This window comes from Gambusia affinis, linkage group LG15, assembly GCF_019740435.1.
Source record: "Gambusia affinis linkage group LG15, SWU_Gaff_1.0, whole genome shotgun sequence".
Taxonomy (NCBI): domain Eukaryota; kingdom Metazoa; phylum Chordata; class Actinopteri; order Cyprinodontiformes; family Poeciliidae; genus Gambusia; species Gambusia affinis.
In genome coordinates, this window is record NC_057882.1 from 12,826,690 (window position 1) to 12,854,353 (window position 27,664).

A 27,664-nucleotide genomic window follows, 5' to 3' on the forward strand; every position below is an offset into this window, starting at 1 on the left:
GAGATCTAAGAGCGGCTCCATGCCCCGCAATCCTTTTGTTTAGTTTTTTTTTCCACATTGAACTCTTTCAGGTGCCACAGATCAAAAGCGTTAAAGAAAAAACTATCGTTCCTACATTGAATTCCCTATTTGTCTCTTAATGTCACCATCTGACCCAACCCTCATGCCCTCTTATGTTCTTTCTCTCCTGATCGTCTCTTTTGAATCTCCCTTATGCAGCCTCCATTAAAGCCCCCCCACACTCTGTCCCTCTCTAGAGAAATGAGAGCTGTATGGTACTTTGCCATGACATTGAAAGCTGCCTTCAATAGATTTATGGTAACATGGTGAAGGAAATGTGTCAGTCTACCTCCAGCCCGCCCACAGACGCATGCAGATGGATATTTTGCTGTCAACAAACTCAAATGCACACGTACATGCAACCAAGGTAAGCAGAGGATGGACAATTGTTTGAATTATACAGAATCCTTGGGCTGCTCTCAAGATGTGAGTCATAGTAAGGTTTTCCCATCTGGAGGACTGAGTCAAGATTTGCAGAAGTGAAAAAAGATGCAGTGGCAGCACATGAGACCAGCGCACCAAAATAACGTCATGGCAGCAGATTTAATTGTTTGACCCTGGGATGCTTTTGAGAATTTTAAACCCCCCCCCCTTATATAAACCCCCTTATTTATATATATCTATATATATATATATATATATATATATATATATATATATATATATATATATATATATATATATATATATATATATATATATATATATATATATATATATATAACAAAAGAGGTGAAGTCAAACACTTTTACTTTGGAACCTTAGAAAATGCACATGTGGGAATAGATAAAGATCAGGACTTGATGGGGCAGCAAAGAGATTTTGCCAGATCAGCATCTTCTGTGGTGGGACTAGAGACTGGGGGGGGGGATGGATGTCGGAAGGGGGGAGGGGGTCTTTCATTTACCAAGGACATATGGCGTAGGAGTGCTGAAGCACAGAGGAGAGCTGGGCCGGTGGAGGATGAGGGCTCTTGCTTGGCACAAGCCGACTCTCAAACAGAGCAGCTGAAGCGCTGGCATCAGCCGGTCGGCACTCCGGAAATAACTGGATGGCTCATGAATGAAGGAACACAGATGTATATTGTCTTTTCAGTGACCTAGAAGAGTAAGCGAAAGCAGACAGAAACATGGATACGGTACTCACGAACATGGACGCATAGCTGCTATAATACAGGCATAAATGTAGTAAAACCTTACCTCTCAAGAGAATTTATAATTTTGCCAAATGAAGAAAAAAATCAGGCATGGTTTTCAACACGCATTATAAATGGAATAAGCTAAAAAAGAAAAAAAAGTGTGGCATTTGTATTCAGCTCCCCTGAGTCAGGATTTTATAGGACTGTTGCAGATACAAATCGGTGTGTTCCTATCAATTAAGTGACATTTTTTGGCATCCTTTGCAAAATAGTCTAAGCTCAGTCAGAATGGATGAATTTCAGTTTCAAGACTACTGACTCTTATTTAGATGTAGGACAGGACTTTGACTTGGCCATTCTCACACATGAATATGTTTTGCTATAAGCCGTTCCACAGTAGCTCTGACTGTATTTTTCAGGGTTTTAAGAGCAAACGGGGGCAGCTTAACTTAGATATACCAAACTCTGCAGATGTTACTGTAAACATTTTGAAAATAAAACATCATTTCATTCCACTTCACAGTCATGCACTTCTTGGCATTACTCTGCCACAAAAAACCCAATAAAAGCCTTATACCTTTGTGACTGTAGCATGATAAACAGCTAAAGATTTGAAGGAAGGAAGGATTATTTTGCAGAACATTCTATAAAACACTTTCTTAGAATCAACGGGGTCCTGTAGTGTTTTACTGCACGTCTCTCATTCACAAGCACACATGTGTTGTTTCATTTTATATACTTGCACTCTTCATATTAAGTGCACTCTGTATGTGGAGCACTTAACTTTGAATCAAAGTACTGACCTTCCAGTTGGGGGACAACCACTCATCTTATTAGGCCATGACTTCATCCATGAATTTAGAGTGCACACATGGAAGTAAGAAAAAGCTAATTTATGAACTGACGTGTGTACTATGCATTCTGTTGGAACCTTTTCTGTTTTGTTTTGTTTTTTTTTTACATTTTATAACAGTAAAACAACAAACTTCTGAATATGTTTTTTTAGATTTTATGTTACAGAACATGCATAATTTTGAAGTGGGTTTTATACCAGCATTTCCCATTCATTTTTATGTGACTATAGGCGGAAATTAGCATAGCAATTCATTAATATGCATTTCCCCATTCAAAAAAAACTCAGTTTCATTTAATTTCCCATCAGCTCTGATGAGCTTCTCTATCCCTACATACATTTCATACAATTGAAAATTGTAATTTGGTTTTCATTTCACTATTATTGAGTGTTAATATAATAGATTGAAGTACTTAGCTGTTGTATGACAAAATGTAATAATGTTCAAGAAGTTTAAATATGATTCTATTCACAGTTTGCTGTTGTGAACACATTTTTGAAGAATTGAGTGTCTCAACAGTACAGCACTGTGTGTCTCTCTTGTAATTTTGTTTAAGATCATTTTCTTGCTTGAATGTGAACCGCTGGCTCAGTCTCATGTCTTCTGCAGCTTCCTACATTAATGCAGCACAAAAAAAATATTTGCACATCATGAAGTTTCCACTGCCATGCTACCCTGAGGATGTGTAGCATGGCACAAGGTGAAATGTAAGAAATGTGAAAACCATATTTTTTTTTTCTTCTCACTTAAAAATGATAGAATCCCCATTATATAATGTCTTATAGATTCCATATTTAATAATGTTGTCATGTAACAAATGTGCACAAGTTTTAGTAGCATTAAATCTTTTACAAAGCACTCTGAACTAAGTCATCTTGTGGACAGACAGCTGCTGTCCCATCAGCTGAAGGCCACAAGCAGTCCAGTGGGTCTCGTACACAATGTAATGTGATGACAACTGAGTCCAATTTCACACCCACTGTAAATGCTGCTTTCCCTAAACTGCGATTCCATTTTCTTCACAGAAATAATTATGGCCAGTTGGCTTTCTTTTTTTATAAAAAACAAAACATGGTTGCCAACAGAGGCTGGCACCACTGCAGTGAATTTAGCAGCACTCACATGCTAATTGCAGTGAGAACTAGATAACAGAAGATGGTAAGACAAAAAACAAACAAGTGTTAACCCTTTAATTCATGGTAAGACGTCAAAAAAACCTGTCTTTGTCCTATATTATATAGATTTAAAAAAAGTGGGTAAGGTCTAAGTGTTAATTAATTTTGGATAATTAAATATATTTTCTTTTTAAAACTTGCAAATGTAATAAATACGAGGAGACTTGCTTAGATATATTTCACCTAGCTCTAATAACAAAAGATTTATCAGTCACTAATTATGTGAGACATTAATCAAGCCAGCTTCCGCAGAACTCATGATTAGATTATCATAAAAGTTGCTTAGTATGTAAAATATAAGATATGGTGTACGACCGTCCCCTTCTGGACACAGCAATGCATAACACGTCTTTCACTTATGATTCAAATTTTAGACCAGTACGTATCAATGTAAAAAATATACGAATGTGCATTTATATAAGTTAGTACTATAGGGTTTTAGATACCCAGCAGAATAAATCAGAAAAATCCTGTCTATTCAGGTTAGATTCATCATTTGGTTTCTCAGTCAGAGCGCCTGACTTGGTTCTAATGGTGGGTTATTTCAACCACTAGGGGGCAGCATGATTGTTACTCGAACAATGTTCACTTTGTGTCTAAGGAAGAAGTTATCCAGCTAGCTGGTAGACAGTTAAAGAGACTGCAGTAATGCTAACTTGGCCGCAGTAGTGACTGACTTATCCAACAAGTATTAAAGCTACAAGGGGAAACTCTGGAGCAACTAGCATCGCCGAGTGGCCATTTATCAGCGTTGGAAAACCAGTAAAACGCTGCGGATAGTGGACCATTAATAACTGAATCCAGCAGCTGCGAAAGCTCAGAAAGTATCATTATATTCAATCATGTCTGCGGCCGGAGACTTCGGAAACCCTTTAAGAAAATTTAAACTGGTCTTTCTCGGGGAACAGAGTGGTAAGTTTAAACACGTCCCGTCGTAACTGATTGAGAGGAAAGTAGTGCTGCTATCTGTGTGAAACGTAGCCGATTTTAATGGCTTGTTGTGGGGATTGACGCCGAGCTGTTAGCCAGGCTAACGTTAGCCGCATATCGTTACACTGACTGTGTTGGCACTTTGGGAGCATTGCGACACTGTTGATTCCGTGTGTTTGTCCACGCTGGCTGCTTCTTGGACCTGCTCGTCACTCCCTTCCAGACATGACTCTTGATTAGGGAAACTGACGTATTCACGTAGTTGCTCACTCTGACGCGATGTTGCTCATAGACAAAAAGAAGGTAAAGTAATGGGAAACTTTGATGACTGGTTAATTAGTCGAAAACAGGAGTTATAATCGAGAATTGAATCTATTGATAGTGTGTTTTATAAGAAAGCAATCGATGTCGGTGAAAGTCCATGAACTATGATCACTCTGGTATTTTTTTTCCACCCTTGAGGCACTTCATAATTACTCAGACCTATCGTGTAGCATTCCTGAAATACCCCATCATTATTGCCACCCTTTCCCAGCCTGAACCCACCTGCCCAATGTGAATTAAGCTTTGGGGAGGGAATAGGGAATTTTATTTTCAGCGGTACAGTGCTTACTTATTCCCCGTCTTTTTAAAGCTGAGCAACAACGTGGCGTGAGACTAAATTTGGGGTTTCAGGTTTTATTTTAATCAAACTTTGCTGTACAGATGGGAGCTGTAGTTACCACACAGTAGGATAATTCAGCGCATAATTAAAGAGAATTGATGAGCCACAGGCTTATGTGTGTGCTGGAAAACCACTACTATTCCACATAAAATCATAAATATAATTAATGACTGGACTCTGGTATTGATGTCAGCCGAGATATATATATATATATATATATATATATATATATATATATATATATATATATATATATATATATATATATATATATATATATATATTTATTTATTTATTTATTTTTTTTAATCAGGCAGTAGTACTGTTATACAAATTATAACTACTCGCTTACAAAAAATTTAAGATGTAATTTCTAAGTTCTCCTTAAAAACTTCTTTTTTGAATTGGTTTCTGTGAATAAAGACTTTTTAATTAGTGCACCAGTTATACATTCACCAGTTTTGATTGTTGCATCGCTCTAATGATAAGAAATAATCAGATAAAATTATAATTAGCTGGCTAGACCTCAAAGAAAATAAAAGAAATTGGTATTGACCTGGGAAATAAATGGGATCTGTGGTTCTGTAGTTTCATTGTTGTATTGTATACTGGCCTAATGCTGTGTATGTAATATGTAGTGACCAAACTATTTTACGTTTAAATATACAGCCAGAAAACAATGCAAATTTAAAGAGACGACTTCTAACAGAATGTGAAAATTGAAAGGAATTTACAATTTCCTTTCAATTCAGTCAAACAATGCTCACAATAAGCATTGTTTGACTACAATAACTCATAGTTGCTGTTCTATCAGCATCTATGCCATTCAACTATTGCTATATTTGTCATGATATAATCTAAAAGAAGATTAGCTTCCCATCTTTGGGTAAGTTTTGTTGTCTATTCCTTGTGCTTCGTTAATTTTGTAGCGCTTTGCACCTCACGGCCACCGTAACAAACGGAGGACAACACCAAACAAAATAAATGAAAGGTTGTTAGCCCGCCCTCACAATCACTAAGGAGAGACAAATAATCCAAACTGGGCGGACTAACAAATCAAACTCTAAAAGGACAGCAGGAAGCAGTGACAAAACTGTAAAAACAAAAATAAAAAAATTACTAAAGCTTATTAGGAAATCACTTTAATCAAGTCAATCTAAAACACTGCATCACATAAACCACCATATATATATATATATATGTGTATAAATATACATATGTATATGCGGGGAAATATACATATGTATATAGTCTAAATTTTCACCAACAAGCATAACGTTTCTGTTTCTTCTGCTGACAGTCCTGGAGGTCTGAGTTGATCTGAAACTGTAGCTGTTAAACAGACCAGAGGAGAGAAAGTCTCATGTTATGAAATAAGCAAAATTGCTGCCATTTTACTAATTAAGCCTTAATATCTATTTAACCTCTAACCTTTTTGTTAGTGGAGACTGAGAATCCATTTTATTTTTGTTTTTGGTTGTTTTGTTTATTTTATCAGTTCCAGTGTTGAGTGTTCTTTGGAAAATAAAGTGTATTTATCTTTGGCAGGAAATCGCATGCATTATTACGTCATTTCCATTAAATCAGCGTACAAAGGTCTTCAAACAATACTATCGTCTGTCGCAATAGTTTTTTGAGATAATAAATCGTTCAACAAAATTTGCTATCGTGACAGGCCTATCCACGTGTAACAGATTGATTTTTGTTTGTGGGGCCGTAATCAGCTGTGGGTCTTTGCGAACTCTGAAGCAGGTGTGTTGACTTTAGCCATGTCTCTGTCACTTGATGCACATTGTAACTGATGCTGTAACCTGAGCTCACCAAAAAGTCACAGTGTGTGGCTGAGCACCACAGGTCCAGAACTCAGCAAGACATCATAAGTTCAGCTGTTAAGAAATAAAACAAAAACAAAAAAAGAACACATTTGTTTTGCACTTGTGTACAAGTGAGGAGTTTGTATAAAACAGCAGCTCTCAAAGCTGGGGTCACAAATATGTAAATGTGAGATACTCTTGAGAAAATAACATAAATAGCTGTGAGAAAGCATGTATGAGTGTTTTAAGATAAAAGACAGCTCTTGAATAAATTAAGTCAACTTATAGGTCAACATATTGACAGTTGATTCTGCTTGTGTTGCCATTTTATCGGTTTTTAACTGACTCAGGACAAAATGCTTGTACCCTCAACCAAGAGTCGGCGTCATGACTCTTAGATTTTTATTTTGTGGGTCAGAGGTTGGGCATTTTGGAAGGCAGTGTTATAGATGCAGAACATGAAAAATCAAATACCTTTCTTTAAAAGCTGCAGTTTGCTTTTCCATTTAACCAAAGGAGTATTCCCAGTGCCGTAAATGGATTTAATATGTTTCACCACCATATTTTAAATATTTCAAAAGCAGCTCTTTTGAATTAATATTAGAGATGTCATTACAGATAAACTAAAAATGGTCTTGGTGTGTTTGTTTATAGTAAAAATATTTTTACCAAGGTTAGCTGTACGTATACAGTAAGTCTGTATTTTTAATGTAGTTTTTCTTGGACTTATTTTGGACTTATTTTGTTGCAGAGCAATGGCATATTTTATTCAGTAATTTAGCCCTTTTATTTTGAAAGGTCGTTACTTTGATGGCCTTAAGCAGCTGAATAATCTCCCAGTTTGAACTAAATGGGTTTTTTTTCTTTCCATTCGTGTCTCAGTGGGCAAGACGTCATTGATCACCAGGTTCATGTATGACAGCTTCGACAATACCTACCAAGTGAGTCATCACTGTTTTTAAGTCACCATTCTTTATGTCTGCAGTGGATGAGTTGGTTCATAATTTCTCATCTATTTTCAGGCCACAATAGGAATAGATTTCCTGTCAAAAACCATGTACCTTGAAGACAGAACAGTAAGTTTGTTTCCAGTGCTACTAATGTTCGGGGATTCTCATGTGTTGGGTGATCTTGTTGTGCTTATTTATTTTTTTATGGCTTGGTGATTTTGTGATCAGGATACTGTTCCCTCTGGACAGTCCGTATATTCACTGAGTGCTTACTCCTTCAACTTAAGTCTTCTCCGTCTCCTTCCTACCCCTCCATCTATCTCTCATCCCATTTTTTTTAATGAAAACACCTTACTTGATCAGAAGAAGAGGGATGGTGACAAGTGAAGGGTGATTATTTATTTCTTTCCCCTCCAGGCCCAGACAGCTTGCTTTCTCTGATGGTCATTCTCGACCTGCATGCCCTACGCTCTGTCTGTTTCTCTTTATTTTTTTTCCCCATCCGTCTTTCTTTATTTGGTTTTGTTTCGATTTGTTTTGGCCACATTAACTTAGCTCATTTATCTGTTTCCTTTTTATTTCCATTCTCTCTTTATTTTTTTTATTTTTTTATATATTTTTTGTTCCATCCTCTCCCTGGCCCACAGATCAGGTTACAGTTGTGGGACACAGCGGGGCAGGAGCGATTTCGCAGCCTGATCCCAAGTTACATCAGAGATTCAGCTGCTGCTGTCGTTGTGTATGACATTACAAGTAGGTGACACGATATAAGCTCCGTCTGTTCAATTATACTCTGTGTACAAAAACTTCAAATCAATTTCAGACTCTTTAATAAATTTCTAATGTAAAAGGTGTTTCCATCTCCCTAATAGTGTGGATCTGTTTCCTCTATTACTTTCATCCAGATGTCAACTCTTTCCAACAAACCACAAAGTGGATTGATGATGTCAGAACAGAGAGAGGAAGTGATGTCATTATCATGTTGGTGGGAAACAAGACAGACCTTGCAGACAAAAGGTTAGTTGTTCATCTTTCTTGCCTTTGTCTTTTAACATTGTTAGTGTTAAAAGGCAGATTAATATTACTAAAGGGACATCATTATGTAAAATTAACTTTTTTGAGTTTTACATCATGTTATAATGTTATTCCCTCATCAAAAACATACCTGGAGTGTTGCCTTGATTCTTTCATGCATGTTTGAGAAAACCTTTAAGCTCTTGTGGCAACAGCTCCTCCTCTTTTTGAGGCAAAGCACCTCCTCTTTTTGAGGCAAAGCACCTCCTCCCAGGTGCAGTTTCCAAGGTTCTGCCTCACAGTACACACCCCCCCCCCCCCCACTCAGCTCCTTCAGACTAGACAGCATCAATTAGCAAGTGCCTAGTGGAGCTGTGCATCTGCTGAGCTCTTCATATGAGCTACTTATCAGTGCAATTCTGGTAAATATTTTGTTAAAGGTTTAATAGAGGAGAGCTATTGCAATGACACATTATGCTGCCTCTTTAATTATAACTTGCTTGTTATTAATAACTTTTCCAAAGCAGCGTTACATCAGATGAGTTTAATTTTTTCTCGTCTTTATGGATGTCAAAGCAATAATCGACTTTATCTTTTCCGCATTTCTGATCTCTGTCTGTCTGCAATGTACGACTTTTTTTTTTTTTTTTCTCTCCACTATATGAACTTGTATTTTCATCTGTCTGGCTGTGCATCTTTTAATTTCCTTATCTATCACAGGCAAGTATCTATTGAGGAGGGTGAACGGAAAGCCAAAGAACTAAATGTAATGTTTATTGAGACTAGTGCGAAAGCAGGCTACAACGTGAAGCAGGTAAGTGTGTGTCTGAGTCGTGCTCTGAAGTCCTGCTGCTGGTGCTGCAGCTTCTCTGCCAAAAGATTCCCGTCTGGAGCAAATAAAGAAAAGTTGCAACTGAGCAAGATTTTTTACAAATTTTTTAATTCTTCCAAATATGCAAATAACTCTTACTTTTCTTGATATTTCCTGGATATTGAAAATATTTAGTATCTATGGTGCCTTATGCAGTATTCATACCCCTTTTTACATTGCAGCCTCTTACCTCAGTGTATGTTGTTGGGATTTTGTGTGATAGATCTACACAAACTTGTGCATAAATGAGAAGTGGAAGGATAAGGTTTTGTGGATTTCAATGTTTCTTTTTTTACAAATAAAAATGTGAAAAGTGCCGTGTGGATTTTTATTCAGCTTGGCTGAGTCAATAGTTTTTTTGCATCACATTTTGCTGCAATTACAGCTACAAGTCTTTTGGGGGTATCATTCTAGCAGCCCTAGCAATATTTTTACCAATTCATCTTTTTTTTTTTTTCTAACAGCTCAAGCTCACAGTGGATGGAGAGGATTTATGCACTTTAGTTTTCAATCCTGACACTCATCATTTCTCTGATTTTGGTCATTGAGTCATTTTAACTTAGAAATATGCTTTTAACCAATCCACTTCATCATCACTCTGGCTTTATGTTTAACATTATTTTACCTGTAGGAAGGAGAACTGAAGGTGGATTTATACAGTTTATGTCGCACACAAACATGTGGGCTCTATTTACTAAATCTGGAGGAAGCTGGTTGCATTGTGCTTTTCTTCGCAACACCAGAGTAAAAGGAGCTACTAAAAATTAAAACCCATTCATCATTTGTCTATTTATTATGCACTACTTTGTGTTGGTCTGTCACATATAATCAAAATAAAACACATTTGTGGGTGTAGAAGAGTAGATTGTCAAAATGTTCAAGGAGTATTAATACTTTCTCCTGGCCCTGCACTGAGCAAACTTTGAATTTAACTGCAAGCCGGTACATATTAAGGTTTGTTAAATTGCACCGGGAGACTTTTGGTTCTTGAGCAGCGGTGCCAGTTGCAGCAAGGAGGAGCACGGCTTATTATTTCACTTCAATATAATCACTTTTTTTTTTCTTCTTCTATCTGTGTTTCGATATCTGTGATGCGTGTCACGGTGGGTGTTTGTTCGTTCGATTGGGACTCTCAGACAGATAACCACAGAAGAAGGAGAGCAGAGAGCGAAAGAGATGAATGTTCTGTTTATTGAAACGAGTGCAAAGACAGGCTACAATGTCAAACAGGTAGAAGCTGCGCACGCTTGTGAGTGTGCGTCCACAGCACTCGCTGCCCTGTTTTGATCGGCTTCCATTCTACATGCATGCGTGCTAGACATGTGCTTTAAGCGTCTGCTTCCAGTGAGGAGCGGGATTTTGCTTTTCAAGCTCTCGCCCAACTGTTGTGCGTAATGATTTGGCCAAGTTTTGATCAAACGTCTTCAGGATGGGTACGAGTTTGCAAACCAACGACTGGCCTTTCTTGATTTTCGCAGTAAAAGTTTGTTACTGTGAAATCTTGGTTATGGAAAGTTGTTTCATTTCATGCAGTTTATTAGGGATGTGCATGCTCTGCATCTTGATTAAATATATCTCATGAGGATCCATCAGTCAATTAAAAAAAAATAATTACACCATCAGCGGCTCAGTTGCACTAGAAAGGCACTCTTAAGTTTTTTGGGGGTTTTTTTCGTAGCCCTCTTGACTTATCAGATGCATGTTCATGTAGGATCCCCAACACAAGCGCCTTAATCACTGTCGGATTTGACAAAGCTCTGTTGGGTGTGTTTGCTTTGTTAAAGTTTGAGGTGAACTTGTGCTATAAAATATGTATTGTGATCTCACACTGCATGCATGCTTGTTTCGACTGGTTGTTCTGTCCTGAAAATATTCCTGACGATATGCGTCCGCTTGTCTTTCCTGCAGCTTTTCCGCCGCGTGGCAGCCGCCCTCCCTGGCATGGATACCACACAGGACAAGAATAGAGAGGACAGTATCCTTTGTGTGCTCGTCACCGTCTTCGCCTGACATGACAAAGGAGTTGGGAGGTCTCCTTGCTCTCTAATGTCACCTCATATCAAATCTTGCATATAATCCTTGCCACGGGGAAAGTCCAGCACAGCTTTATGACGCCTCACTTTTGTCATTTAACCTATGAGTCGCTTTAGATTTAGTTTTCCAAGGACATCCAGCTGCAGATTTAGTATGATCTAAAGGATCATACTAAAGATCATATATAAATATATATATATATATATATATATATATTTGTTTTTTTTTTCTCAAGGGACTTTTCATCAGGCAACAGTTTGAGTCACACTCAGGAATCTTCAGAGCATTTTGTAACTTGAGGTGGCTCAGGCTATTGCTAATGTACCCTGGCTAGCTAGCTAACAAGCTTTTTCTGCCTTCTATGGATAGGTGCAAATTTATCACCAGTTGACTGGACAATGTTCATCAAGCACTAGTCCTACCTTTTGAAGAATTTTATTTAAACAAAGTTGTTACTGTAGAAGGAAATCCATCTGAGAAGTAGAGTAAGGAAGAATGGAGCCACGGATGCAACTATGGTGACAAATAAAGGAAAAAGATCAAAAGGAATGGCATTTAATGTCTTCAACTAAAGTTAAGAATGTGACAATATCAATAGATAATCTCACAAGTAGTACCATTTCTTCCTTGAAAGCCTTCAGTTCTTTTATTTATACATATGTTGTGATACTGGCCTTAAATCTAATTGATAATGGTCTTAAGAAGTTTTTAATTTGAGTTGGTGAAACTCTGGGTTTCTGTTAACAGATGAGGATAAATTGCCAGTAGTAAATCAGCTGAAATGTGGTGGTATGTTTTGTTCATGTTGGAATTATTATTTAGTGCTTAGCGTGACTTTTATAATGACTTTGTTCACAACCCTTTCCTCCAGTTGTTTCCCGTTTAGGTGTTGGCTGCAGTGTTTTAGTTCCTCTTTAAGTCGGCACATTTTTTCTTGTTCTGTGTTGTTCCTTAATCCACCAACCCTGCAGTGATCGACATAAAGTTGGAGAAACCACCCGAGCAGCCGGTCAGCGAGGGAGGCTGTTCCTGCTAGAGTTGTCCGCCGTGCTGCAGGCGTTTTCCTGGAAGCCGGACTTTCTGTAAATCTTCCCTTCACTACACCCGCCTCCAGTCCCCAGTCCGACTGAGAACACTATACACCCGTTACCTTTTGGCCGTCGTGACTCCACCCGCGCTTTCATCCTGATGTTCTGAAAGCCACATATCACTAAAACTGAACATCACACTGTAACTGACATATGTACTGAAACCACAGACACACGTGGAGCTCACCTTTACACATAGCTCCTGTTTTCAGACATTTCAGAAGAATATATTGTTGCAGATGTCATCGGTCATATTGGTGTATTTCTTTTTTTTTTTTTTCAAAACCAAACCGAAAGCGAATGTCTGCTGTAAGTTATCTGTCCGGGTTTGTGTTTTAAGAGGGAGAATATTCATTTTAACAGGAGAACACTGATTTAAGCCTAGTAAACTGTGTGAATGTTGTGTGCATTTGTCACTTGACATAATTTATGCCGTAGAGAAAGATTTGGAAGACTTTCTGGTTTTAAATTAGTGGTGAACAAACTTCCTTTATTAATCGAGTACGGTGTGGGAATTTAAGTGGGAGCATGTTCAGTTTAATCACAATCACGCTATCTCTACAACTGTGATGCAGCTAAAGTCCGGGGCAGAGAGCTTACTCTAAAAATTATGTTGCCTGAGCTGTCAGAGAATATTCTGTCACCTTTTTATAAACGCATATTATGAAAACACGTCACTCGCACTACTTGATTTTTAACGCCTCAAACACGTACCACAATATGTCAGCCTCATTCACCGTCCTGCACCTGCACGTCCTCTTGAGTTTTTTTTTGTTTTGTTTTTTGTCAGCTTTTTCCCTAAAGTTTCATAGACTGTTTTTTTTTTTCTTCTTCTTCTTTTTGATTGTAGTTTTAAAGAGAGGATTTTCACTTAAAACCCAACACAAACTAAATGGATGGAGAAAATTGTACCTTTTTAGGCTAAAATCGTAGAGGGCTTCCTTGGCGTCAGGTTTCATATGATATTGTTTGAACACTTTCTGAACTTTGTTTTACTTTTCCTTGTTTCTACTTTTTGGCTTTGATTTTTTTATTAGTGATTTATCAGCACATGTATTTAATCTACAATGACTTGAAATATTTATTTCTGTTGGATTCTTGCTTCTTCTTCTTTTTTTTTCTTTTTTTTTATGACCAGTAATATTTTCCCTTGTGGTAACGAGTCCTGAATCGCTACTAAGATATGCATTCTTCCAGACGAGCTTTGACAGAGTCTGTGACGGATTCTGCTGTTTGTCTGGCACCTCTGGGTGGGAGTTCGATCATACTGGTGATATTGTGCAATTCTTGTGAGAACTTATGCAGGAAAGTCCAGTATGTATAGTATAGTTAACATTTCTGTCTGGAATGGTTTTAAATGAAAGAATAAATTTACACTTCTCACAACTGATGTAATTCATGTGTCGCTCATAAAAAAAAAACACCTGATAATGACCCTTATGTCCCCTCATAATTCAGCTTTGACTTGCTGTATGTAAATCAAGTACAGTAGATTATTTAAAAGCAAAAATGTTTATTTGTTCCGGTGTCCAGGTAAACTATATGCCTAGATTCTTTAAGACTCCATATTTGTCATGCAGTAAAATACCAACATCACCAGCAAATGAAACATGGTTTGCACTTTTTCTTTTTACTTATAAAAAACTAAAAAGTGCTTATTTTTAATTACTTCAGTCCCTCTTGGTCAATAATGTGCACACGTGCTAGAACTACATGGAATTATATTCATTGTACTTTGAAGCCATGACTGAATGTTTAAGGACTGAAGTCTTGCTGAACAGTGAACAGTCTGCTTCAACCATCTTCTCATCAGCTATGATCAGCCTCCCTGTTTCCATTGCAGAAAATAATCAGTATCCCCACAGCATAATGCCGCCACCACCATGCTTCACCATGACTAGGGTCAGTCAATGGTTGGTTTTCTTCTACAAGTAGAGCTTTCCATGTTTGATGAAGTGAGTATGAACAAAAATAAGCACGCCATTTTAATAGCTTTTGGTGTCACAACATTGTAAGACTGACGCAACAAATTGCTAAACAAAAAAAAAGGAAGTAATACTAAATAAAATACAAATTGGCATGTTATTTGAAAGTTATAGCAACACAAATAAGTAAGAAATACGAACTGAGCTGCTGTCTCTCAAGAATTAATGTATCAGTAGTTGCACTGGTAATAATATTAGTAATTTATTATAGGTCTCGAAAAATAAAAAGCGTGCCTTTGACCTTCGTAAGTTTTTTTTTTTATAAAATTTTTCTTCTATTCAGGGCGCCTTATTAATGTCTTCAAACCTCGCGAGAGCATTCTAGACTTCCCTCACCATGACAACCAACATCAACACGCACCAGGCTACTTCGTCTTAGTCGATTTTTCAACGTGAGTTTAAGTTCTGTATTTTCTCAGATAGCTAGCAAGCTGTAAGTGTTTAACCTCAACATGAACCGCGATTACTACGAGACTCTTGAGCTAAACAGAAACGCAACAAATATAGATATCAAAAAGGCGTAAGTTCCACTCACTTATTCTTTTTTTTTTTTTTCAATCGGGCTGTCTGTGAAAACGTTACAGTTTTTTTATTTATCACATTTACGTAGATACCGACGTCTTGCGTTGAAGTTTCATCCGTGTAAAAACAAAGAACATGGAAGTAAGGAGATTTTCCACCGGCTGGGTGAAGCCTACGATGTTCTCAGTGACCGTGAGTTTGTTCTGAATCCACACTGAATGCTGAATGCTTACAAGCTGCTCCCACAATGCCTTGCGAAATTATTTCTGTCCATGAGATGTTGATTTAGTGCGCTAAATACAAATATACGCAACACTTTTCAAACTATTATTTGTAAATGCTATTAAAAAAATACATTTTTAGTTTTCCTTCCTCTTCACTACGTTGCTGGTCTGTCTCAGAAAATCCGTCTAAAGCACATTAAATTTTATAGTTGTAAATTGACAACATTTTACGTATCTATTCATTTTTAGCAAGAAAAAAGGCAACTTATGACAAATTCGGTGACGAGGGACTCAAAGGTGGTATCCCTGTAGAGTTTACCAAAGGTGGAGCTTGGTCCTCCAAATATACCTACCATGGCAATCCTGACAAAACGTTCAGACAGTTCTTTGGAGGTGACAACCCATTTGCAGGTGAGAAAAGTGCATTCAAAAACCATATTGTACCTTTTGCTTTTAATTCAAAGCTGCTGAATTTATTGTGTTTTGTCTTTCCTGCAGATTTTTACACCATAGAATCAGCTCTTCAGTTCAGCTCCCTGGTGGTAGGAGTTGAGAAGACACAAGATTCTCCAATAGAGAGAGATCTCCCTTTATCCCTGGATGATCTCTTCCACGGATGCATAAAGAAGATTAAGATTTCTCGCAGGGTAGATGCTACTAACATATTAGAGAGGTGGTTTTTTTCCCTCCTCTGCTCTTCCTGCGTTAAATGATTTATATGTCCATTAAATGGAGTGCTTCTGGAGTGCTGTGATTCTTAAAGTAGTACGAGTCACAACAAAGACGTTAATCTAACAATATGTCAAAACAGAAAAAAATGCTGGGTTACCATGTACAGGTACAGCACTGGTCAGAAGTTTGCATACGCTCGTCTACTGCATGTCTTCTGATGATGTACTTATCAGGTTGATCCAATAATACAACACAAGGGTCAGTTGATTAAAACAAAAACTATTTGATGAACAAGTTTGGACTTATTGTGGATTTTCTTTAATCCACACAAGTTTTGAATCATTGTCCGCACTGTTTCCATGGGGTTTAAGGACTCGGCCTGTCCAGAAAACATTAGCTTCCTGTATTGACTCCCAAACCAGTTTCAGTGTATGTTTAAGATCCTCATCGTGTTGGAGCAACACTTTGTGTGCAAGCTTCAAACATCAAGGTTTTTTTGAAGGTTGCCCTCCTTCCTTATTGCATCATCTCTGAGCTATGGTAAAAATGTTCACACAAATAGGTCAAAAATGTGCGTCCTACTATAGATATGATGGCTTTCTTATTATTGAAAAGTGGGGTTTTCTACATTTTGTCGTGTGTGTTGCAGGTTATGAATGAGGATGAACAAACTTCCAGTATCAAGGACAAGATTCTGACTATCGAAGTAAAACCTGGATGGACGGAAGGCACCAGAATCATTTTCCCCAAAGAGGGAGATCAGGTATTCTCTATATCAAAGGTGTCAAAACTCAATTTTGTTTTGGGCCAAATCAAGATCATGAATGCTCTTAAAGGGCAGGTTGTGCCAGAATGTATTGATAAAACCAGTTCACAAACTGTTAAAATAGCAATAAATTCTTAAAATTAAATATTATTGAACGTCTTTTCAGTCCCTCCAGAATTTTGTGATACTTTTTTGTGTCAACTGCAGCGGCTGTAATGCGCCACAGCAAAGGTAAACAAAGGTAAAATAACCCGAACAGGTGATCAACTCAAGACCACTCGTACCTTTTTACTCTCTCTCTCGTTGTAGTTTAAGCGCACCTGTTACCGTGGCAACCACCTGCGCCCCGCAAGATGAGCAAAGATTACGTTAAAAACATAACATTCAGTCCATTACGATATCAAGTTTCCAGGCTTGATATTTATTTCTGGATTATTAATCAGCGCTTCCCTGAACACAGCGATGGTTGAGATTCCTGGCAGTGCCTCTGATTCTGCACACTGTTTTCATACAGTTTTTTTTTTTATATCTATACATATACAGAATTTCTTAGCATGTATATCAAGTATTATAGCCACTGACAAGTATGTTTTATTGAAAATAATTTTTAGGATTTTACATATACACATTGTCATGTTTTACCATAAATGTACAGGTTGTTGTGCTTTAACTCTATTTATGTTTTTTTTTTGTTTTTTGTTTTTGTGCTATTTGGACAAAATAATTTCCCTGTGGGGATGAATAAAGTAATCTTGAATTTCAAAAGGTCAGATTTGAGAAAACCAAACTCATTCAGGCGTCGTCCTTTTAGACCAGGTTAGTCATCCTATTATGTTTTATCTGCAGGGACCAAACTGCATCCCTGCAGACATTGTGTTCATAGTGCGGGAGAAGCCCCATCATTTGTTTACAAGACAGCTCAGTGACCTCATCTACAAGGCCAAGATCTCTCTGGAGATGGTGGGTCATGTCTGTGTTTCATTCTCTGCCATATTTGTGTCCTTTTCTTCCTAGTTTTTCTTTCCTTCCTTCAAAGATGATAATATCTGCCTGAAAATCCAGTTTTATATTTTTCTATAAAGGATTTGGTGATGTAGTGCAATAATCAGAAGAAGCTCTACAGCTGCAATGTTAACATATTCCCCTCCCAACAGGCCCTGACTGGCTTCTCTGTGGATGTGGAAACGCTAGATGGCAAGCTGCTCACCATTCCTGTCAATGACATTGTGCAGTAAGTGCTTTCTCGTGAAAAGACCTGCCGAACGGCATTCGTTTATTCTTCTGGATTTTGCAGAAGCTTCCTATTAGAGGTCAAAGATCAACAACAAACACACATGGTGTCAAAAATACAGCCACTCTGCGTCAACTGTATGTTTTAATATCAGCACCACTTTCTTTTTTTCCCCCATGATGAACCAGCCTGTCGTACAAAAAAGTGCTGAGTGGAGAGGGAATGCCGCTGCCGCAGGATCCGACCCAGAGAGGAAGCCTCATCCTCACCTTTGACGTCGAATTTCCAGAAAAGCTCTGCGCTGAAAGCAAGCAGCTGATCAAACAAGCTCTAAATCTGAAGTATCCACACTAGTTTAGCTAAATGTGTTGCACTCCCAAAAACTTCAAAACGTTTGCTGCGTTAGGTGTGAGCCGAAGTGTACACTGAAAGAAAGCTAAATGGAAGGCAGCTGTTTTCCAGTAGCAAACTTCAGGTAAGCTTCAGCGGTTATAATAAAGCTGTTCGGCTGTGATTCGCTGCCATCAAAGCTCGCTTCAGCTGCTCGTATGTGACAAACATCACCACGTTCCAGGAGCCCAGCCGTAAGAATGATGGCATGAAGCTAAATCGGGAGAAAACAAAAAGACATTGTGCTTTATCCTCCGTTTGTTACAGACACCAAGAGCCAAAAACGCCACAATGCAGTGAATCAGTCAGCTGATAAACATTTATAAAATAGATCACAAATTCTGTATCTGGTACAACCGTCTATATGTTTTGTAGATCTAGAGCCCCATAAAGTCAGTAAAAACTGTCACCTTGGATTGCAAACCAAATATTGGTAGTCATAACAGCGCAAGAACACAAACTTCACATCTTACTGGGACAGAAATGGCATAATTCAATAAATGATCAAATTCTTAAACCATTACTTAAATATCCCATTTAATTAGTTTATATTGAAATAAAGTTGATAAGGTGTGTAAAGTAATCAAATTTATTTAATATCTAGATGAGCCATAGGGATAATTTAAATGAATTCACTCAGTACTGAAAATAAAATAAGATTTTATAGATAATAGAATAAGTTTAAAGAATATTAACATTAATGGAATTAAAATTTTACGTATTGGGTTAGACGTTCATTTTGTAATTAAAAATATACACACATGTAAACAGTTATTAAACAACTGACTTATTAAATAAGCATCTTTTCTGAAAGATTTACCATAAAAAGGAGAATATCAGGGGTCAAAAGTGCCACAATCAGAATTACAATAACATTTAGATTTGTAAATAAAACTGCAAGTACATTCAATAAAAATAAATATATAATTCATATATATATTTACAAACTTATATATATTTATTTTTATTCAATGTATTGGCAGTTTTATTTAAATTACTTAAAAATCAAAATATTCTAATTCTGCTTGTGGCACGTTTGACCCCTGATATTCTTCTTGTGGTAAATATTTCAGAAAGGTCTCTACAGTCTTGCCTTACCCCTTATAAAAGGCAAGCGGACCTTCTTTGGCCATCATGGCAGCAGCACAGTTGAGGACGTTGCTGTACCGGCCCAGAGCGGAGTTCATGTATCTGGTTTTGACCACATCCACTGGGGAAGCGATCACAGTTGTGCATAACCCGGCACCAAAGGCTGAGACGAAGTGGCAAGGCAGGTTGTCTGTGGAGGACAGGAAGCTACAGTTCCAGATTCACACTTGTGTTTCACATCGGACCAAAGCCACTACTTTACCAGACAGGGGAGTGGAGGTGAGGAGGAAATCCTTAATGAAGTCATATGTCACCAGCTCTGTGCAGTTAACGATGGCATTGCGGGCAATGTTGGGGCCTGTGCCTGAGTGCACACACACACACACACACGTATTTGTCAAAAAAAAAAATTTAACTGCAGTAATTGAGACACCATCTCTTAGGCGCAAGTAACCTTTCCAGAGACCACGGATGCCTTCCTCCTTAGCAATGGTCTTGTAAGCATCAATGGTGCCACAGTAGCGCCTTGCGTACTCATTAGACCTGGCCTGTGCCTGAAAACGGACTTTCACCACATCTGTGGGCTGAGCCAGAGCCACAGCCATTCCTCCTGTGGTACATCCCGCAAGCAGACGACTGCCGATGCTGACGTCTGGAAATTTGAAATCGATTTTGACTCGTTCAGGCCTTCTTAAGTTAAAATATTTGGAGTCACTGAAACTTACGATCAGATCCTTTAGTGTAGAACTGCTTAACAGAGTCATAGAGACCAATGCGGATAGAGGCAAAGCTCATCTGTCTCTGGAGCCCTGCAACCAGCCCACTGTAAAGACTCAGAGGCCCCTCTGTGCGAACCATGGTGATGATGGTACCAAACACACCCCGGTATTTTACTGCAGGAACTTTCCCCATTGCTTCAGAGATGCTGGTCTCTCCTTGGACCTGTGTAGGTAGTGAAAGAAATCACACTGGCCAACAAATAAGGAACAAAGTAAGGCGTTTAAGCTTAAAGATGCAGAACGTTAACATACTTGCAGGCGCACTTTGGCAGTATCCAGGGGAAAGGTGAGCAGGTCAGCAATGCAGGCTGCAGTTCCTGCACCCACAAACTTAACAGCTGCTGTTGGAGGCACATCCACTGGCTGAAATCCAACCATTTTTTTATTATTCTCTTTGGATTAAAACTAAAATTCAATGGCAGCGTTTGTATATGGACCGGACAATTATCTGAAATAAAACAGAATTTCCATTAGTAAATCTATTCCACACTGCCAAGCAAAATTAAAAAAAAATTGTACTTAATGAATCTCCATGGCATGCTTGATCCTTAATTTTCTAGTGATAAGTGATCCATCTTTCTGATATAAGTAATAAGTTAACTTGTAAACTCTTACTTTTCATTTATCCATGTGTTAAACGAAACGGATGGAACGCTTTATTCTTACCTTTACTGGAACAGTCAGTGCGACAGAAACACAGAAGATCAGGATTCTCTGAAGGTGTCTCTTTGGCTGAACTTTGTCCCAGCTATAAAGCAGCTTCCTTGTTTTTCCATAGAAGATCTTGCAGAAATGATGTCAAGTAAAATCATACTCTGAGTCCTGACAGAGCAAGCATAAGACTGAGAGCAGGGCAACAGTTTGACAAAATTAAAAAAAGCTGCAAAAATAGAAAAATATTACTAACAAAAAAAAAAATAATCAAATCAAATTTTACCTTTGTATGTGATTTGTTAAGGTTATGATGTGTCTTTAGGTGGCACTGTCTGAATGGATCTGAAGCAGTGATTGGGGAAAAGTGCAGCAGGGTGGAGAAAGAGCGAGCGCGCCTTTAAATACTGCTGTGATGCTGTTACATAATGGTGCAGCACGTGTTTTCTGTGGTATCTAATAGGAACAATGTTTGCTGATCAATCAGACAGTAGAGGCTGACCAACGCCGTCTAAGTCTATTTGTATATGAATGTAGACTTTAGAGCAGGTTTGTCTCCTGTCTTTATTACTAATTTAATTTCCACATCAAATTGTAACATTGTCAGCAACAAGCAAACAAGGCTCTTCATTATATTTTTTATAAAATAAAGTAACAACAAATATAAATTATTACTTCTTTCTTTTTTTTATACAATTTGTTTAAGTCACCCGTTTAGTGATGGGAGTGTTGTGTATTATTAAGTAAACGCTGAGTCATGCTGAACATACAAAAAACACAGAGAGCGCCAGATTGGAGCCATATGTCTCGACCCATAATCATCTAGCCACCAGTTTCAGTCAAAAACCTTTTCCAGTTTTTTTTTTTCTTTCTGCTTTGTGCAGTGATTAACTACCACTCTGTCATTAATCTTAATTAATTCCACATTTTGTCCCATTACAACCTCAATCTTCAGCAGTCTTTTCTGGGATTTTATGTGGCAGGTAATCAAAGCTATTACAGAATGAGAAGGAAGATTAAACATGGTTTTAATTCTTTTTAATTGATTTTTTTTTTAAAAAAAGATAAAACTGTTGTGTGCATATGTATTCACCTCCAAAGAGTCAACATTTAGTAGAACCAAACTTCATTGAAATTATAGCTGCAAATCTTTTTGTGTTATGTCTCCACTAGTTTTGCACATAGAGGCAAAAATGTGTCTTTTTTGCAATATTACTCAAGCTCAGTCTGATTGGATGGAGATTCTGTGAATGGCAATTTTCAAGTCTTCCCACAAATCCTCAATTTCTTTATGTCTGAACTTTGATTTAGACATCCTAACACCTCAGTGAGCTAATCCATTCATTTGTAGTTCCGGCTTCATGTTTAAGATATTTATAGTTTACCCACTTGGCTCTTGTGACACTCAGCATGTGAATCTTGTCTCTTTGACTCCATATTTACAATCCACTGCCACAAGTACTGGAGTGAAATTGGACAGCATCCTTAAGTTAGACACGCAAGTCAAATCTGTGGTAAAAACAAGATTTTTTTCTCAGTGTGACAAATGTCCAAAATCAAGACAACTTTGTCTTGGGAGGATTTAGTTTTTTTACCCCATGCCTTGACTTTTGTAGTGCGCTATATTTCAGGGTCAAACCAACTCCCCTCTGTGACCTCGCACTTGTTCAAAAACAATCGCGCAGACGGGAACACGTCACTCCTGATGTCGCTGCTCTGTACTGGCTTTCTGAACTGATTTCAAAATTCTTTTGGTGGCTTTTAAATGTCCTAATGGTTTCGGGCCGCTATCTCTTGGACTGGCTTCACCCATACTCTCCTTTGCAGTTTCTAAAGTCAGCTGACCAGCTGCTGTTGACCGTTCCAAGACGAGGCTAAAGCTAAGTTATGGAACAGGTTGCCAAAGTATGCAAGGCCGTGTTAAATGTCTTTTTTCTATGGTGTTTACATTAGTTGTTTCTTCTTCTGTATGAACTGTTGTATCATCTAGCATTGTTTTATGTATCTGCTTTTCTTTTTGCTTACTCTTCAGATGGGTTGGATAAGGTCAATGTGCTGCAAGAAGATGAACCTTTCTCTCTCAAGTCTTTTGCAGCTTCTTACAGGTTTTCTTCCAGCATTTCCCATCAGCCCTGAGCTTTGCCGTCACTCTGGAACGTACATCACAAATCTGAAAATCCCGTTTTTTCTTTACTTCACAATTATGCTCTACTTGTTCTCTCATAGATTGCTCAAAGAAAAGCTATGAAGAAAGTTTCCATATGACAAACCAAAGAATTCAAATGTTAATTTGCAAAGGTATTTGCAAGTTTGCTGTTGTAGTTAATTATTTGAAGGGATATTTGTTTGAACTGCACTGTCTGTCCGCACCGCTAGCGGTCATTAGACAAATATAGAAGAAGCATACACGTGATATCTGAGGATTGTGAAGTGCGGCGTTATTACCCAGGGCTTGGGTACATGTTGTCCTACCTGTATCGCTGTAAGATGGTGCTGTCCCACTGCGTATGTCACTCACCCAGCTGTGAAAATAAATCATGCTGCAGTTCTTCAATGTAGCCAATACCAAACCCTTTCCTGATCAGACTTCATGCCCTTTTATGGACAGTTGATGTTTTTGGGGGGGCAGTTTGAAATTGTTAAATAATTTGTAGCTTCTGAAAATTTAGATTTGTCACATATTACAGGGTCCAATAGTTAGTATTAACAGCGGAGACACAGGCTTAATATTATCATGTAGCATTTTATTTAACAGTGCAATTCTTTTCTCATCTCTAGTTTAATGACAAAGTGCAAAATTAATAGAGCTAAAATATAATTCTGTTTCAGACAAAATTTTACTTGATATTTTTAGTTCTGAGTTGTGAAAAATTAATTTCATGACCCATTGACCAGCAATGAATCAGGCAACTAAACATGAATGTGTTTACTGTCAGCGATCTACTCCTAGTCATACACCCAAAGCAACAGTGTAAACATTTTGGCAATATTGACAAAGGAGGTAACATAAAAGTGAAATGGTCAACGTTCTTGTGGAAAAATTTCTAAATACTAATTCTCATGTAACAGTGCTGTTGATGTGACTGGAAAGTTCATCACTGTAAACATAAAAAAAAAAAAAAAAAAACATCATCAAACATCCTGCTGAGCAAAATTCAGTTATACTGATACGTAATGGAAGCTCTGGTCACATCAATCCTGATGAATCGTTGTGCTGTAATCTGTGAATCCTCCTGCTCTTGCAGGAATGTTCCTGATTCTTTTTGTCACCCACGTCTTTATTGGCAGGTGGTAAAGTAAAGTACCTGTCCTCAAAGGCCAGATCCCCACCTAACTCAACAGTTTCCCCCACACTTCTTCACTTCCAGCTGTGTTGCACACTTTTTCCTCACTGCATCACGCCGCTTGTCGTGACTTTTGCTTCTTCGCATTCTTGCCATAAAAGTCCCTGACGAGCTCCAATCAAAACGGTGACTCCCAGTACTGCTGCGCTCTGGTCATACCCCTTTTAATTTGTTCATATGTCACAAACATGACAATGTTCCAAGATCCAAGACGCAGAAAAGAAGGCATGAATCTAGAAGAAGCAGAAGAGGGGAATTTAAGGAAGTGGAACTGGCATGTTATGTTATTTTTACACTCCAAAAACTGCCGGGGTATTTCTTTAACGCAAAGCCAGGGTTGTTAGAGCAGAATAAAATTACACCCAATTTATTAAGTTATAGAAGAGAGCAGGTTTGTTTACTTTTAGTAACATCAGACCGAACCACGACAATGATGCCAAATTTCTCCACATTTGGTTGGTTTTTCACCCAGCAGTACTTAAAAAGCAGTTTTTATTTTCGTTTTAGCTCTTACCCTTTATAGAAGGCTCCAGGTCCTTCGTTCCTCAGCATCATCAGAGTGCAGTTGATGGCGCTGGCATACTGTCCGTTTCCTGAGTTCATGAACCGTGTTTTAACCACATCTACTGGAGACGCTACTACAGTTGTGCAGAAGCCGGCACCAAAGGCAGCTGTGAAGTGGCAGGGCAGGTTGTCTGTGGGAGAGCAGAACATAAGTTACTTCCTGTGACAAGGATTTGTGTATTTGGAGTTTTCAAATGATGGCAGTCAGTTGATTGATTCTTTCACTCACCTGTCATTAGGTCATACTTCAGAATGAGTTCTTTGATCATGTCGTAGGTGACCAGTTCTGCACAGTTTACAATGGCATTCCTGGTAATGTTTGGCATGCAGCCTGGAAGAAAGAATATTGTTCAGATCTCTGATGGGTTTTTTTTATGTGTGGAAGTAACATATTGAGTGAAAAAGCAATACCTCTCCAGAGTCCCCGAACTCCTTCGTCTCTGGCAATTGTCTTATAGGCGTCCAGGGTGCTGTTGTATCTCCTCTCCCCATCAGCCATTCGCACCTGGGCTTGGAAACGCACCTTCACCACGTCTGTTGGTTGTGCAAAAGCCACAGCCATGGCTCCTGTGGTGCAGCCTGCCATGAGTCGGGTAACAATCCCAGCACCTGAGCGGCAAGAATGTTAGGACCTGCTAATACGACACAAACTGCGTTGTTCTTTCACTTTTTTAAAACACATAAAACTCACTCTCTGTGCCTCGAGTGTAGAATTGCTTCATGGAGTCATAAAGGCCGATCCGAACAGACGCGAAGCTCATCTGCCTCTGGAGGCCGGCTACCAGTCCGTTGTAAAGACTCCTGGCTCCTTCTGTGCGCACCATGGTATTGATGGTTCCGAACACACCCCGGTACTTCACCACACCGGATCCTTCAACCTTCTGAGACTCTCCCTGGATCTGGGTACATGGTGGCGTTTATTAATCTTTCGCAGCACATAAATAAAACAGCTAGAATCATAACTATTTCAGGTGTATCTACCTGTAGTCTGACTTTGGCCGTATCCAGAGGAAAGGTGATGAGGTCAGCAATGCAGGCTGCCGTGCCTGCTCCAAAGAACTTAATGCTTGCAGAGGGCATCAAGTCTGTCGGTTTCACTGCAACCATTTTTATTTCTGGAATTGGTACAAAAACAGACAGCTTTGCTCTTAAAGACATGTTCCTTCAATTACAACTTTAGACATGAGTTAAGTGGTTGTTCTTACATTTACAAAATGATGCAGAGAAGTTTAAAGTTTTCTCAAGAATGTGACAGGGCTTTGGGAAGGGTTCTGTCGTTAAAAAGCCTGTGGCCATAAACTTTCTCAGCCAGCATAACACTGCTCACTAAAACAGGCAAGTCATCATTAGTTTGAGCATCTTTAGACAAACTTTAACATTCTGTTATACCGATTAAAAGCATCAATTAGCATATGACATTTACCTTGAAGATTTTCCTAGAAGATTTTAATCCAATTAAAAGAAAAAATATAAATTCCTCAATATCCTTAGTCCAGTACTTCCTGCAGGATGCTTCTTACTGTCTCTCTGAAGATGGAGACGACCCCTGAATTTATAGGCACCTTTTGCACATGACCTGTTAGCAGTCCAACAAGTTTTCCACACCTGTTTTTTGACTATCATGTGTACCAGTCTGTGACACAGCAGGATATCTGAGCTCTTGTTGATCTGATTCCACACGTGTCTTTATAAAGGACTGGCACTGATGTGCACTCACTGACATTTACACCATTTTCATGACATTTTTCTGAACTTAATTTAACTCTCTTTTATATATATATATATCTATATATATAATAATTATAATAACAATGAGTAAAATTTAAACTCTATATCCAGGGCTTCTTGTTTACAGTAAATTTCCACATTAACTGTAAACATTCCAGCTCGTATTACAGGACAGACGTCACAGAGTGTTCCCTGTTTTTCCATTGGATAACTCGCACAGCCTATCCAGCTCAGAGGTGTGTACTCTAAATGTTTTAATGAGGCATATGCTCTATGATGGTGTTGGTGCCCAACGAGAAAATTCTGATCCATTTCAGAAGATCTTGGCATTTCACCAACCCTCCAATGAGGACAAAGTTACAAAACCGACCCGACGTTAATGAACAGCTCTACTTCTGCCTCAACCAATCCCAAAAAAGGACCACTGTGGGTGGATGCCACATCTGAGTGCAATCACTTCGACGTCCCATCCAGTCAGGTTAACTGCAGCCAACAAAAAGTCAGGATGCAGAATGGAAAGTGTTAAAAGACGGGAAGATACTTGGGAGGCGAAGGGTTAGTATTGCTTGTGTGTTTGTCACTTTCCACAGCAGCTGCAGGGTCTTGATAAGCTTATGTAAAAGCAGACAACTGTGCCCTCACAAATATTTGATGATTCAATTGCTGTTACATGAGTCAGCATTATTCTGATCCCTCAAAATGCAAGTTTTCATCTCGTATATAATATTGCCGCTTTAAAGCACTTTGAAAAACTATTCAAACACCTAGAACTTTTTTGATTTTTTTCATTTTATAGTATTAAACTTTAATGTATTTTCTTGGGTTTTATGTGACAGTCCATCTGTGTGTAAGTTAGCCCCACAGATGATATTGATTTTGATATCAACTGGACAACATCCCTAAACATACAGCCAGAGGTGTAATGCCATAGTTTCAATCACAGGGTATTCACCTGTTGGAATGGCCCAGTCAAAGTCTAGACCTAATTTCAACCATTCAAATTCTTATTTATAATTTTTTTTAAATTATTGTTATGCTCCTTCTACTTTAAAATGAGTCTTTGGTTTGTTTTAGTTTATCGCATAAAATGCCAATAAAGCCTATTCTGGTCTAATAGTAATCTGACT

At 38.3% G+C, this 27,664-nt stretch overlaps 3 protein-coding genes across 4 annotated transcripts; 2 read left to right on the forward strand and 1 right to left on the reverse strand.

Moving 5' to 3' along the window:
* The first annotated feature begins 3,808 nt into the window (after positions 1 to 3,808).
* Positions 3,809 to 13,978, forward strand: LOC122844637 (ras-related protein Rab-6A). Of its 2 annotated transcripts, none has more exons than XM_044140308.1 (8): positions 3,809 to 4,139; positions 7,518 to 7,576; positions 7,658 to 7,711; positions 8,233 to 8,338; positions 8,491 to 8,602; positions 9,320 to 9,413; positions 11,379 to 11,445; positions 12,476 to 13,978. In XM_044140308.1, exons 1-8 carry the CDS (start codon positions 4,070 to 4,072, stop codon positions 12,538 to 12,540), a joined length of 627 nt encoding a protein of 208 aa, XP_043996243.1. In that variant the 5' UTR covers positions 3,809 to 4,069; the 3' UTR covers positions 12,541 to 13,978. The 2 variants fall into 2 exon arrangements, with proteins under 2 accessions (XP_043996243.1, XP_043996244.1); XM_044140309.1 differs by lacking the exon at positions 9,320 to 9,413 and adding an exon at positions 10,607 to 10,700 and having other exon boundaries at positions 3,820 to 4,139.
* A 922-nt stretch (positions 13,979 to 14,900) lies between these two features.
* Positions 14,901 to 18,521, forward strand: dnajb13 (DnaJ heat shock protein family (Hsp40) member B13). Its single transcript, XM_044140310.1, has 8 exons — positions 14,901 to 15,097; positions 15,188 to 15,291; positions 15,573 to 15,734; positions 15,822 to 15,970; positions 16,645 to 16,758; positions 17,608 to 17,721; positions 17,916 to 17,992; positions 18,181 to 18,521. Exons 1-8 carry the CDS (start codon positions 15,030 to 15,032, stop codon positions 18,344 to 18,346), a joined length of 954 nt encoding a protein of 317 aa, XP_043996245.1. The 5' UTR covers positions 14,901 to 15,029; the 3' UTR covers positions 18,347 to 18,521.
* Positions 18,473 to 26,335, reverse strand: LOC122845312. Its single transcript, XM_044141516.1, has 14 exons — positions 26,233 to 26,335; positions 25,791 to 25,924; positions 25,501 to 25,708; positions 25,221 to 25,418; positions 25,039 to 25,140; positions 24,760 to 24,940; positions 24,371 to 24,478; positions 20,917 to 21,040; positions 20,503 to 20,613; positions 20,197 to 20,413; positions 19,926 to 20,123; positions 19,734 to 19,835; positions 19,481 to 19,661; positions 18,473 to 18,596 (listed from the first exon to the last, which is right to left on the reverse strand). The coding sequence occupies exons 2-14, from the start codon at positions 25,914 to 25,916 to the stop codon at positions 18,482 to 18,484; spliced, it is 1,971 nt and encodes a 656-aa protein (XP_043997451.1). The 5' UTR covers positions 25,917 to 25,924; positions 26,233 to 26,335; the 3' UTR covers positions 18,473 to 18,481.
* Positions 26,336 to 27,664: the final 1,329 nt, after the last annotated feature.